Source organism: Macaca thibetana, chromosome 7, assembly GCF_024542745.1.
Source record: "Macaca thibetana thibetana isolate TM-01 chromosome 7, ASM2454274v1, whole genome shotgun sequence".
NCBI lineage: Eukaryota > Metazoa > Chordata > Mammalia > Primates > Cercopithecidae > Macaca > Macaca thibetana.
Window position 1 is genome coordinate 40870072 of NC_065584.1, and position 13083 is coordinate 40883154.

The following is a 13083-nucleotide window of genomic DNA, read 5'->3' on the forward strand; positions in this document are numbered from 1 at the left end:
AGGTTTCCAAACAACAAATAAACACAATTGGAATTTGGTGCCTTTCAGTAATTTAAATTTGATAAATAAATAGATAGTTACTATGTTCGCAGATTAAATCAAAACTTTTTTTTTTTTTTTTTAACCAGGGCATAAAAACAAACTCCAAAAAGAATAAAGTTAGTCCTACTGAGGAATGTATTCATATGCATTTGAATAAATGCTGATCCAAAAAAGTGTCTAAGAAAGTCCTGAAAGCATGATTTTACTGTCTATACTGACTGATAGTAGACTTATGAGTTCTGGTTTCCAAGGAATCTTTGAATAAGGACAGTGATATGGTTTGGCTGTGTCCCCACCCAAATCTGGTCTTGAATTGTAATTCCCATAATCCCTATGTGTAATGGGAGGGACTCAGCGGGAGGTATTAATAATTTAATCATGGGGCAGTTACCCTCATACTTTTCTCATGGTTCTCATGATAGTGAGTTCTCTTGAGATCTGATGGTTTTATAAGGGGCCTTTTCCCCTGTGGCTCTGCACTTCTACTTGCTGCCACCATGTGAAGAAGGACGTGTTTGCTTCAACTTCCACCATGACTGTAAGTTTCCTAAGGCCTACCACACCCTGCTGAACTGTGAGTCAATTAAGCCTCTTTCTTTTACAAATTATCCAGTCTTGGGTATGTCTTTATTAGCGATGTGAGAACAGACTAATACAGTAAATCTCTCATTTCTATATTTGGTCCCTCCCTAGCCAGTCTGAAAGAAATAAAATAATGTAGGTCTAGTGTATCCATCCTTCTATGTAAAGTGAATTCTCTGTTTTAGCCAAAAAGATTTTATGTTTGTATTTCTCTGTGCCTTGCTCAACATTTTCCTTCTTCTTTACTCCTACCATAATGTCTTCCTCTTTCAAAACCTGAATCCCACTCAATTTTAGCTTAAATTTTATAAAAATTTCACTGATTACTCAAGTTCACTTTTAATCTTTCTCTTTGAATAAATCTTTTTGCCTGAATTGGCTGAATATTTCTGGTACCAGGTTTATACTGTCTTGGATTGTCATGTGACTATTTTAGGAGTATATGTACTTCAGCTTTAGGTTCGATAAAGCCCAAGGTGCTTCATAAATATTTGTTACATTGAACAAAGACAATGAATGCTGTTCTTACCAAACAGGAAGGTACTAAGTGTGCCTATGATCTGAAAAAAAAAATTCTGCTTTCAGTGGACAATATAAAAATAATTATAAACCCCAGATATACAGTGGGCTATTGCTAAAAAGCTATTTTTTCACATATCTGGCTGTTTCAAGACAAGTCCTTATTTTTAAGACATATCCACCAGTTATGTTTGTAGTTAACAATAGCTATTAGAAACACAATGGTTAGTAGCAAAAGTATTTGGGGCTACCATATCTAATTAGAGATAATAGGTAGTACTGTTAATTAAATGAGGAAGAAAAAGAATGAATACTGAGCATCTACAAAGATTAAAGGCATTATGTTAGATCCTTTTACACACATTTATTGCCATTTACTACTTGAAAAATCTTGGGCAAGTCAATGAATCAATCTGTGTCACAGTTTCTGCATCTTTAAGGCAGAGCTAACAATAAATAGTACCTGCCTTATACATATATTATTTATTTATTTATTTATTTATTTTTTAAGACAGCATCTCACTCTGTCACCCAGGTGGCCCCATCTTTGCTCACTGCAACTTCCGCCTCCTGGGTTCAAGTAATTCTCGTGATTCGGCCTCCTGAGTAGCTGGGACCACAGGCACGCAACAACATGCCTGGCTAATTTTTTTGTATTTTAGTAGACACGAGTTTCACCATGTCGGCCAGGCTGGTCTCAAAATCCTGACCTCAAGTGATCCACCGCCTCGGCCTACCAAAGGGCTGGGATTATAGGCATGAGCCACCACACCTAGCCTTGTATGGTTGTTTTGAAGAATAAATGAGTTAACATATGCTTAAAAGAGTTCCTTGCACATAGTAATTGCTATATGTGTTAGTTTTTATTATTGACTATGTTTATTATTAGAATCAACAATTTTGAGAGGTAGGTAGGCATCAGCTAATTTAGCAGATGAGAAAACAGATTTGAACAGGTCAACTTGCCTTAAGTTTCATAGTTAGTAAGTAGTAGCACTAATATTCAAATTTAGGAATCTGACTCTGTAGTGTAAGCCTTTTCCACTATACCATATTGCATGCCAACATGTTTATACGAAGATATGACATGGGACCTATTTCATAAAATTACGATGAGCTCCTTAAAATGGGATCAAATATAACCATCAAATCTGACCATAGAGGAATGGAACATTTTATTAAATTCAGTTTTAAATACTTTAGGTATAAGGGTTTCTAGTATTCTGCTTTGTAAGCAATTTAATATTAATTTTCCTATTTGCATAGAACAATTTTAAGATAGTCAAAATCCTAGTTCAATATGATTAATTTTAGCCTTACCATGTATAACAGGTATTTTATTTTACTCAAAACAAAATCAAATTTTCTATCAAAAACAAATGATTAAATATGGTGTTTTTTGCTATGCTTCTGTAGGAGAGTGTTTTCTGATTGTTAAAATGGCCAATATTAACTTTTAGGTGAGTTATTAAATGTAAATTCTCACTATCTTTCACAGGAGTAACAAACTGAAAATCATTAACATGTTGTTAGTAACTTAGGTCAATCTTTTCTTCTTCCCAGTGCTTATACAGTGTTCTTATTTTTGAAGCATTACAATATAAGAAAGAAAAATGACTAATGACTGCATAAAATAATACTTGTCTTATAGTAACAAACACTCAAAATTATGACACACATACATTTCAATAAATTGTTTATAAAACAATTTTTATAACTCTCTTTAATTTGTATTAGAAAACTGACATTTTCATGAAAAAAATCTAATAACCTAAGTGAAAAAAGTTTGTAGAAAAGCTTAGATATTTATCTGCCCCAAAGAAACCTAAAAGTAGCCTATAAACAGAATACACCTTCTAAAATTCAGAGTCTTTTCCTAGGTCAGGTTTCTTTGGTACCATTTTGTAGTATTTTCCCTCTTTCAGCATTGGTCACTTTGTCTGATGCCTCTTCACTTCCATAATGAAACAGTTATAAGAACCCCCCCCCCTTTTTTTTTTTGAGGCGGAGTCTCGCTCTGTCGCCCAGGCTGGAGTGCAGTGGCCGGATCTCAGCTCACTGCAAGCTCCGCCTCCCGGGTTCACGCCACTCTCCCGCCTCAGCCTCCCGAGTAGCTGGGACTACAGGCGTCCGTCACCTCGCCCGGCTAGTTTTTTGTATTTTTTAGTAGAGACGGGGTTTCACCGTGTTAGCCAGGATGGTGTCGATCTCCTGACCTCGTGATCCGCCCGTCTCGGCCTCCCAAAGTGCTGGGATTACAGGCTTGAGCCACCGCACCTGGTATAAGAACCCTTTTAAATAAATATTCCTTATGTCAAATTTATAGTTTCCTGGTATTTTTGCTATTTCTTCTTTTGTTTGATTATTTCATAATCATCAATTATATCAGCATACTTTTGTTATGAGGCATTTCTAAGAATGTCAGTTTAAAACTATTTTTTGTCAGTTTAAAATTATTTTTAAGAGTGAGATTTTACTTAATGTATAACAAATTCATTTTATTAATTTTTAAAGTGCAGAATTCTATATATTACTTAGAATAAGGGATATTTTATTTTTGTTATGCTGTATTGTCTGTTGAGACAATGGGGCAATACACTTCAATATGGCAGAAAAGCATTTTTTCTTTGCTCCACCTAAAATTAAAAATATAAGGAAGGAAACCTAACATTATTCGGATTACTAAAGAACCAAAGGTAAAAGTCAGAAAATAAAAAAATGTGAGTAAAGATGACTTGTTGTCATCCAACAGGCCAGGGGTGGACAGGCTTTTCTGCAAAGCATCAGATGATAAATATGTCAGGCTTTATAGGCTATATGATCTTGTTTACAACTTCTCAACTCTGCTATTTTAGCCATAGACAATACATAAATAAGTGTAGCTTTGTTCTAATAAATCTTCATTTATAGACCCTAAAATTCAAATTCCAAATAATTTTTCACCTCACAAATATTACTCTCCTTTTGATTTTTTCACCCATTTAAAAATGTAAAATCTATTCTTAGCTTCCTGGACATGCAAAAAAAGGTGACAGGCTGGATTTGGCTTGTGGGCCACATTGCTTACTCCTGTGAAAGTCTCACCCATTTTTTAACTTCAGTACCAAGCATGGCACTGAACACATATTGAGGATTAAAAACAAAAGCTTCACAAATGAGCAAGTGGACGAGACATACATGTATGCTAGGCTTTTATTTAACTCTTTTACCTATGATCAAAATAATGTATTAGCATACAACCCTTAATTCAATACAGCTTAGTGCTCTAAAAGTACTGAAAGTTATTTTGTGCCTTTTAAATATTTAACAGTTTAACATTTTCTAATTTACTATATTATCAAACACTTTTAAAATAAGCATAGAGATATTCTTTTGTTAATATTTCTTAATCTTTTAGCTCTTCTAGAATTTATGCATTTATGTCTAAAGGGCCCTCACTTCACCTTGCTCATATGTCTATAACTAAACTTTTGTTTTTTAAGAATGATAAAAGATCCTTTATATAATAATACCTTTTTTGGACATACATTGCTTTGAAGTAATAATGGGACATAAAGGGATAATACTTGTATAGAAATGAGTTTTACGATCTGTGGAACTTTATAATTACGAATATTTCACTAGTGACAATGAATTATCCAACCTTTATCAAATCAGAAAAAAATGCAATCTGGCCAGCCACGGTGGTTCATGCCTGTAATCTCGGCACTTGGGGAGGCTCAAGTGGGCAGATCACTTGAGGTCAGCAGTTTGAGACCATCCTGGCCAAAGTGGTGAAACCCTGTCTCTACTAAAAATATAAATATTAGCTGGGCTTGGTGGTGCACGTCTGTAATTCCAGCTACTCAGGAGGCTGAGGCACGAGAATTGCTTGAATCTGGAAGGTGGCGGTTGCAGTGAGCTGAGATCATGCCACTGCACTCCAGCCTAGGTGACAGAGTGAGACTCTGTCTCAAAAAAAAAAAATAAAAGGAAAAAAAGCAAGCAATCTATTATTAAAAACCATTTTTTATTATCAAAACAAAATTCTAAAAAGTTGATGAGTGAGAACTGTCATGATTTTATATGTAAGTTTTGATAGCATCTCATATTTACAGGCAGGCAGAAGGCTAGAAGGCATGCAAGTATCAGATGAACCATATTCTATGACGCAGGGCCTAAAAATATTAAATTCATAATTTAGGAAAATCAATTCTGATAGCCCTATTCCTATAAAATATGTAATAAAGAAGATAAACTTTACTATACTTGATATTCTATTCTCATTTTTAATAGACCGAGAGGGAAATCTGTTGATTAAATTTTTCATTTTATCTAGAGTTCATACCCATTGACAAAATCTTTGGATTTTTTTTTTCATTCATCATATTCATCATTTTCATCCTTCATTTTTTTTTCTTACAACACACACATCCCACAAACAATTTTCCTTTGTGCTTTACAGATTAAGGTAATTACTGACAATTATTGACTATAAAACATTAGGATTTTTAAGGGAGAAGTTTTACATTGTTTTACTTTTATCAAATTAGTATTTATGCTTTCTACCAATAACTTCTGACCTCATTAAAATATATTTGCAATCCTGACGTATATAATATAGGTAAATGTGTCTAGAAACAGCTTCTTCTCTTTAGATCCAACTATCAAAACAGACAAACTACTATATAATTCAGGTACAGAATTATACTTCTAAATTCCTATCTGATACGTCAATATTATATGTTAGATATTATAAGAACTGCAACTACTCTAGGGTGTAAAGTAAAAGGGAAATTAGTAGAATTACTTTTTAGTGGGCCTATATTGATTTTATGTTTGCTTATTTATTATTTATTTTATTGGTATTATTTAATAGCCCATGAGTGCTACAAACTTTTGCCATATTCATATCATATGTATGTATATATACATATAAAATATGAAGTGAACCTATTAAAGATCAAGTTATTCACAATCAGGTAAATTGCTTCTTTTCAAAAACAGGTATTAGAGAAGACATATTTATGTATATTTTAAATCCATTTAAGAAACCCCTAATGTAATTTTACCTATGTAGCTGCTATAGGTATATATGAATATAAGAGCACCTCAATAGTTTTCAAATAACTGAAAAACTTTAAGAATAAAATACTGCTCAATTTCTGAATAATGAAATATACAATACCATGGAAACAGACACTTGTCAACTAGTAGTACCAAAAAAGAAAAGAAAAAAAACTCAGATACTAGAACAGCAGAAATTTAAGATTTGTGATTTATATAATATAGAGATGGAAGAGATCAAATATGAAGCTTACCCTATCAAAATTAAGAAATAAGTTAACAAGATTCTAAAGATTTCATGGACATACCTTAAATCAAGTAAAAGGCTATAGTTGTCTATTTGGTATTACATACAAAAAAGAAAAACTATCAAATGTGTCCATTTGGTGGTTACAAAAGTTACATCGCAACAAATAAAAAAACTTGACTCTTATAAATTAACTCTTACATAAAATACCAGGAATAGTTCTCATTGAACAGTCACAGCCACCTTGGTAAATAGGTGCTTTTATTTCCCTTGCTTTATAGAAAACTAAGGCACAGAGTGGTTAAATGACTAGTCTCAATAGAGGTATAGGAGAAAAATACATTTGGTCTTTGTTCTTGATTCCTGACTTACTATAGAACTCATAAAACCCTTGGGAATTTCCTGAGTGATAGGAGTAAAGGGTGCCTTTTGTTATTCCTAACAAACCCTTTGCACCCCCCTCCTGCCTCCCTGTTTTTTTTGAGACAGGATCTCTCTCTGTCACCCAGGCTGGAGTGCAATGGTGTGACCTCTGCTCGCCACAACCTCTACTCTCAGGTTCAAGTGATTCTCATGCCTCAGCTACCCGAGTAGCTGGGATTACAGGCGTGTGCCACCACACCTGGCTAATTCTTTGTATTTTTAGTAAAGACGTGGTCTCCACTTTGTTGGCCAGGCTTGTCTTGAACTCCTGGCCTCAACTGATCCACCCGCCTGGGCCTCTCAAAGTGCTGGGATTACAGGCATGAGCCCCTGTGCCAGGCCCAAACCTCTTCAGATCACACCTGAGTTTATGCTAATGAGATTACTTAGGGTGCCTGCCTAGATAGCCTCAGGATGGGGCTGGTCTGGTCATTGGAAAGTCTAAGTTGTTAGAACATTGGAATTTTCAGTTCCACCCACTGAGGGGTGGGGTTGGAGATTGGGCTCTATAAAATCTCTTGAACAATGGGATTCAGAGAGCTTCCAGAGTGATGAACTCATCAAGGTGCTGGAGGGGTGCTAAATACTGAGAGGGGGTGGAACCTCCTTGCCCCTATACCTTGCCCTGTGCATCTCTTGCATTTGGCTATTCCTAAATTGTATCCTTCATAGTAAACTGGTAAGCATAAGTAAAGTGTTTCCAGGAGTTTTTGGACCTATTCTAGCAAATTAGTGAATCTGAAAATGGGGGGTTATGGGAACCAGCGGACTTTGTAGTCAAGTAGGACAGAATTTTGAGTAGCCTGGGGATCTGGTACTTGCCACTGGCATGTGACGTGAAGGCAATCTTGTGGACTGAGCCCTTAAATCTGCGGAGTCTAGTACTAATTCCTGGTAGGTAGTGTCACAACTTACTTGAAATAAAAAGAAGGACATCTGATATCTGTTGAAGTTGAAGAATTGGCTGGTTCGAGTAAAAAAACCCAAATAGCATCAGAAGTGTCAGTAAAAACACTCCATCTATGGTCACCTTGTTGATAAGTAGCAGAGCCAAAATTCAAAGGTTTGAATTTTCAGCCTAGCATTTTGTATTAACTGGAAGCCTCATAGGATATAAAACATTTTGTGATGTAAATTATTTCCCCACAATGAATTATCCAAGGAATTAAAAATAATACTGTTATTTGGTTATGAATGAATTTTCTGGTGAAATTTTTTCTATTTTTCTGTTATGGAAAAATATGAAAATATCAAACCATCACACAAAAAATAGGCATATGTAAATCCAAAGTGATTTACTAAAACACTTAAGACAGCACCCAAACTCCAAAAATCCATATCTTAACGTAAGTAGTCAATGTTCTTACAAAGAAACAAAAGATAAGCACACCCCTGCAGGAGATGGCTTCCTTCCCAATTGTACTTTTTCAGTTAGTCATAGCATAAAAGAAATGTAAAACTTGGCCAAAGAACCATTAACTATAGAAGCCAGAAGCTAAATAAATTGTGTAAGGATGACTTCATTTATGCAGTTGAAGTTAACCTCTCAACACAGCTTGATTTTGATTGTTTTAAAAGCCAAAACTATTTTATTTAAAACCCTAATTATAATAATATCAAAAGTTTATGTACCATGGTTTTTATATAGAGGAATAGAAAAACAATACTTCTTAAAATTGCATTTTCATATAGTAGAGCAGCAGTTCTCAAAGTCTGAAAGTATGGTCTATGGTCCAACAACAACATCTACATCACCTGGGGCCTTGTTAGAAATACAGATTCTCAAGACCCATTGCAGCTTTACTGAATCAGAAACTCTAGGGGTGGGGGGTCAAGCAATTTGTGTTTTAATAAGTCCTCTAGTTGATTTTGATGCAGGATAAAGTTTGAAAACCATTGTACTATTATAAGAAGGCCAGTAATTATTTAATAGATGCAGAGCAAAAGTACCTTGTGGTATGTTAATAAGGTAATAGATACAATAGTGTACTGATTTGAAATAGAAAGACATAGTAAATATTAAGTTGAAATTGATCCAAGAAACACATTTGGTTGGGGGTTTGGGGACGTAAAGGAAACTGTCACAATTGGTAATGTAATTTTATGTATGGCTCTGAGGTGACAACTGTGGTTTATGGCTTCCTTAAACAAAAAATACACTCCCCTCCCATATTAGTTAATAGTGCTTATTCTTCATTCTTTCCCTAATTTTTCTTTCTATATATAAACAAGTTGAAGATGATTCATGTGTTCTTCAGCCTAGATATTAATTCTACTTTTGGGCTCATTAAATTCTGCATTTAAATGCTGTTCACATTTAGAATTGCGGAAAATATATCCCTTTTCAACAAAAGTACTGTAAAATCAGTATATTCTATTGCAGTCATCTTACTGTAATTTTAGACAAATGACAAGAATCATATTGACAAAGCACATCAGACCAGATGCCATGCTAACCATCAGAATTCTGCTATCACTTCCTTTGGAAATGTGCCTAAAATTAGGCTGACATCAAGCAAATGACAGATTACCTCTGGATCAGTTTAATCTTCCTCATATTGTATCATTTCTAGTTTAAGCCCAAAGAAAAAAAGTCAAGAAACATTTTTCACAATTCATCCACAGCAAAATTTTCACATTATTAGAACTACAAGTTATTTGTTATGCCTAGCAAAGTTATAAAAATAATATAAATATAGTAAAAAGGATTTAAAAAAACATGATTAGTTTAATCCTTGAATATGAAAAGGCATGTACATCTTACCTCTGGAGTGACATCTCGTGGTGCAAACCCTGTTCCTCCAGTTGTTAATATCAAATTAAGTTCCTTTTCATCACACCAATCTATCAGGGTTTCCTGAAAGAAAACAATAGTATAGTCATGTGCAGAAGAACTTGCCTGCTTGCTCAAAACATCCCAGTCCTCGGACACTTTGTATTCAGCGAGGAAACACAGATTCTTTTCAACAGCCAGTAAGAAAACTTTTAAGCACAATTCATGGAACAGTTTCACTCTTGATCAAAAGGCACTGAAATTTTGAGTACTTATTTTATTAATTATAGAAAATGAGGATGCAAGTATCAAATTCTTGAAAGTAAATAAAACATAAGAAAAACCGTAAATAAAGAGCTTATAATTAATGGCTTATCTGAAGTTCTTTTTAGCCATTCAAAAGACACTACTATGACAGTTACAGAGATTAGAATTATATATCATAAAATTCTGGAGCTGGCAGGGTCTTTAGCAGATGTGCCTCTTTATTTTCTAATGAGCAACTGAAGTACAATGTGCTTAAATAATTCACAAAGTTACACACCTAGTTTGTAACAAAGTGAACTAGGATCTCCATCTGCTGACTTTTCCTATTCTTGCTAATTCTATCAACCGATCCTACATTTTAGCCATTTGCTAAGAAGGGCAATTAAGTGCTCATTAAATTATAATCATATACTTGCATTGGTATTATATTGTTTCATCATGTTTTTACAATTCAGAGTCAAAATTTAAAAATATAATTCATCATTTAATTGCCAATAACTCGTGTGAAATACAAATAGCAGGCTGATACTGAGATGTACAATACAGTGCCCTCAGTTCTCAAATTCATCAGTGACACAAAATGTAGGATGATTATTTAGAATAAATCCAAGACCTAAAAAATGATTTTTTCCCCTTTCTTTGCAGATCTGTGTTTTATTCTGGTATCATAGAAATGCAGAGCTCAGAGCTCTAAATAAAGGAAACTTTTCTGTGCAATGATTAATGAATGGCAACAAACTATTTTTTAAAAACATAAATTGTAGATAACTGAGAGCCCATCTAAAGAATTTTGATCCCTGATATAGTTATAATTTTGTTCTGAGAAAGCCCCTCAAAAATCAATGATTATTATAATAAAGGTGCTTATAAAGTGGTTTCATAAACCAAAGTTAAAACTTCAATTGTCTGTGCTTCATTGTAAAAAGTAGAAAAGCTTAAATACTCACTCTTATAAATAGCTCTCTATTCTTTCCGGTATATAAAAAAAAAACAGCCGGGAGCAGTGACTCATGCCTGTAATCCCAGCACTTTGGGAGGCCGAGGCGGGTGGATCATGTAAGGTCAGGAGTTCGAGATCAGCCTGGCCAACATGGCGAAACCCCGTCTCTACTAAAAACACAAAAATTGGCCAGGCATGGTGGAGTACACCTGTACGTCCAGCTACTCAGGAGACTGAGGCAAGAGAATCACTTGAACCTGGGAGGCGGAGGTTGCAGTGAGCTGAGATCGTGTCACTGAACTCCAGCCTGGGTGACAGAGTGAGACTCTGTCTCAGGAAAACAATAAACAAAAAACAAAACCACGGTTGATACCACAACTCAACAATGTGTAGATTAACTGTCTTTGTTTTCTGACTGATGTATCCTAGAACACCTTAGATCTCTTTGTAACATTCCTAAGTACTTCCATTATGGAAGTGAAATGCCTGTGCCACAGTTTTCTCACCTCTGATCGCAATCCATTTATATCAGATCTTGATAAAAAGTGATATAAAATCTAAGTTGCATCAACAAAATATCTAAACATCAAAATGTTTATATCAAATACCAACTTTCAGTATTAATATTAAGAGGGTATTCAAACTTTCAAATTTTAAGATGCTAATAAAGATAGTAAAAATGGTCCCTTTATACTGAAGAATGCTCCTGTTTTGCCTCAGGTAATACTTCCTTATAAGATAATTCATCTGTTGACTAAGTAAAAATTTATGAAGTATCTACCATGTATTAAGTGTTAAAAGGTAAAAATAAGAGGAACACTGACTCAGATTTCAAAGAGCTAATAATCAAGTAATGGTTCTCAACCTTGGGTGCACAATGGAATTAACTGCGGAGCTTTAAAAAATATTTGGGCCTCACCTCTTTGGTATAGCTTGGGCGCTGGGATTTTTAAAAGCTTCCCAGGTAATTCTAAAATGTAGCCAGCAACTGAGAACTACTAGTTTAAGAAGACAATCTGTTCAATTACTCAAGGGTAAATTTCACAGATAGTTGAGTAGGCCCACAAAGATTTCACACAGTTTAAAATCAGTTTTTGGCCGGGCGCGGTGGCTCACGCCTGTAATCCCAGCACTTTAGGAGGCCGAGGTGGGTGGATCACGAGGTCAGGAATTCGAGGCTAGCCAGGCCAAGATGGTGAAATCCCGTCTCTACTAAAAATACAAAAATTAGCCAGGCACGGTGGCAGGTGCCTGTAATCCCAGCTACTCGGGAGGCTGAGGCAAGAGAATCGCTTGAACCAGGGAGGCGGAGGTTGCGGTGAGCCGAGAATGTGCCACTGCACTCTAGCCTGGGCGACAAAGCAAGACTCCATCTCAAAACAAATAAACAAAAATCAGTTTTACCACAGTAATATTACTAAAGTTTTTCTATTTCCAGGATGGATAACTGGTAACACTTAATGTATAGATTTGTTTCACTTGAATAACATTTGTTATCTTGAGAGCAGTTAAGAATCTATTCAAGCATTTGGGAGGTAATATTTTGTTGGCCAAAGTAGCTAATGTTATGTATGGCAGATTTCATGTGAGCAAAAGTTTTAGTAAGGCTTTTAGATTTTAAGACAAAATAGAAATCCTATCATTCAGTCACTTGTTTTTCAAAACAAAAGAATTCTTCCTCACCCACCAGTATAGAATTCCAGTTTTCCAGGGCCATAGTTGTCATGCATCTGATTCATTAATTCATTTAACAAGAAAATATTTCAGGGCAAACTTTTATTCAGGTACTTCCTTAGAGAACAGCAATGCAAAGATAAATAAGGCAGTGTCTCTAGTCTCAAGGATTCAGTCAAGTAGAGGAGCTCTTTGTATATAGTTTTCTAGAATCTTGTTACTGGAAGTGTGATCTGAGAACTGACACCAGAGGTGTCATGGAATTAGAAATACACAATTCGAAGTTCCATCCAAGATCTACTGAATCAGAAGCTGCATTTTAAGAAAGATACCTCAAGGTGATGTATGTATACATATTAAACTGAACTATGTGCCACATTAGATACTGAGTGTTTTTTCTATCATGTTAAAAAAGCAGTTTATCTTAGCTATTTACTGTACCAATTTATTAAATTTATCTTAACTTAGTAATTTATCTTAGCTTACTAAAAAGCAATTTATCTTGCCATATTTGTTTCTGTACCTGTTAGATCCACTGTATTCTGAGAAAACTTTAATATTCAGCTGCCT

General features: G+C 34.8%; 1 protein-coding gene across 20 annotated transcripts in view; it reads right to left on the reverse strand.

Moving 5' to 3' along the window:
* Window positions 1-13083, reverse strand: part of GPHN (gephyrin) — a 736147-nt gene that overhangs the window by 363837 nt on the left and 359227 nt on the right. For all 20 annotated transcript variants that reach the window (XM_050797033.1, XM_050797030.1, XM_050797026.1 and 17 more), the window contains one exon: window positions 9624-9716. In XM_050797033.1, coding sequence (XP_050652990.1) covers window positions 9624-9716 — 93 coding nt within the window. The remainder of the gene's footprint in view (window positions 1-9623; window positions 9717-13083) is intronic.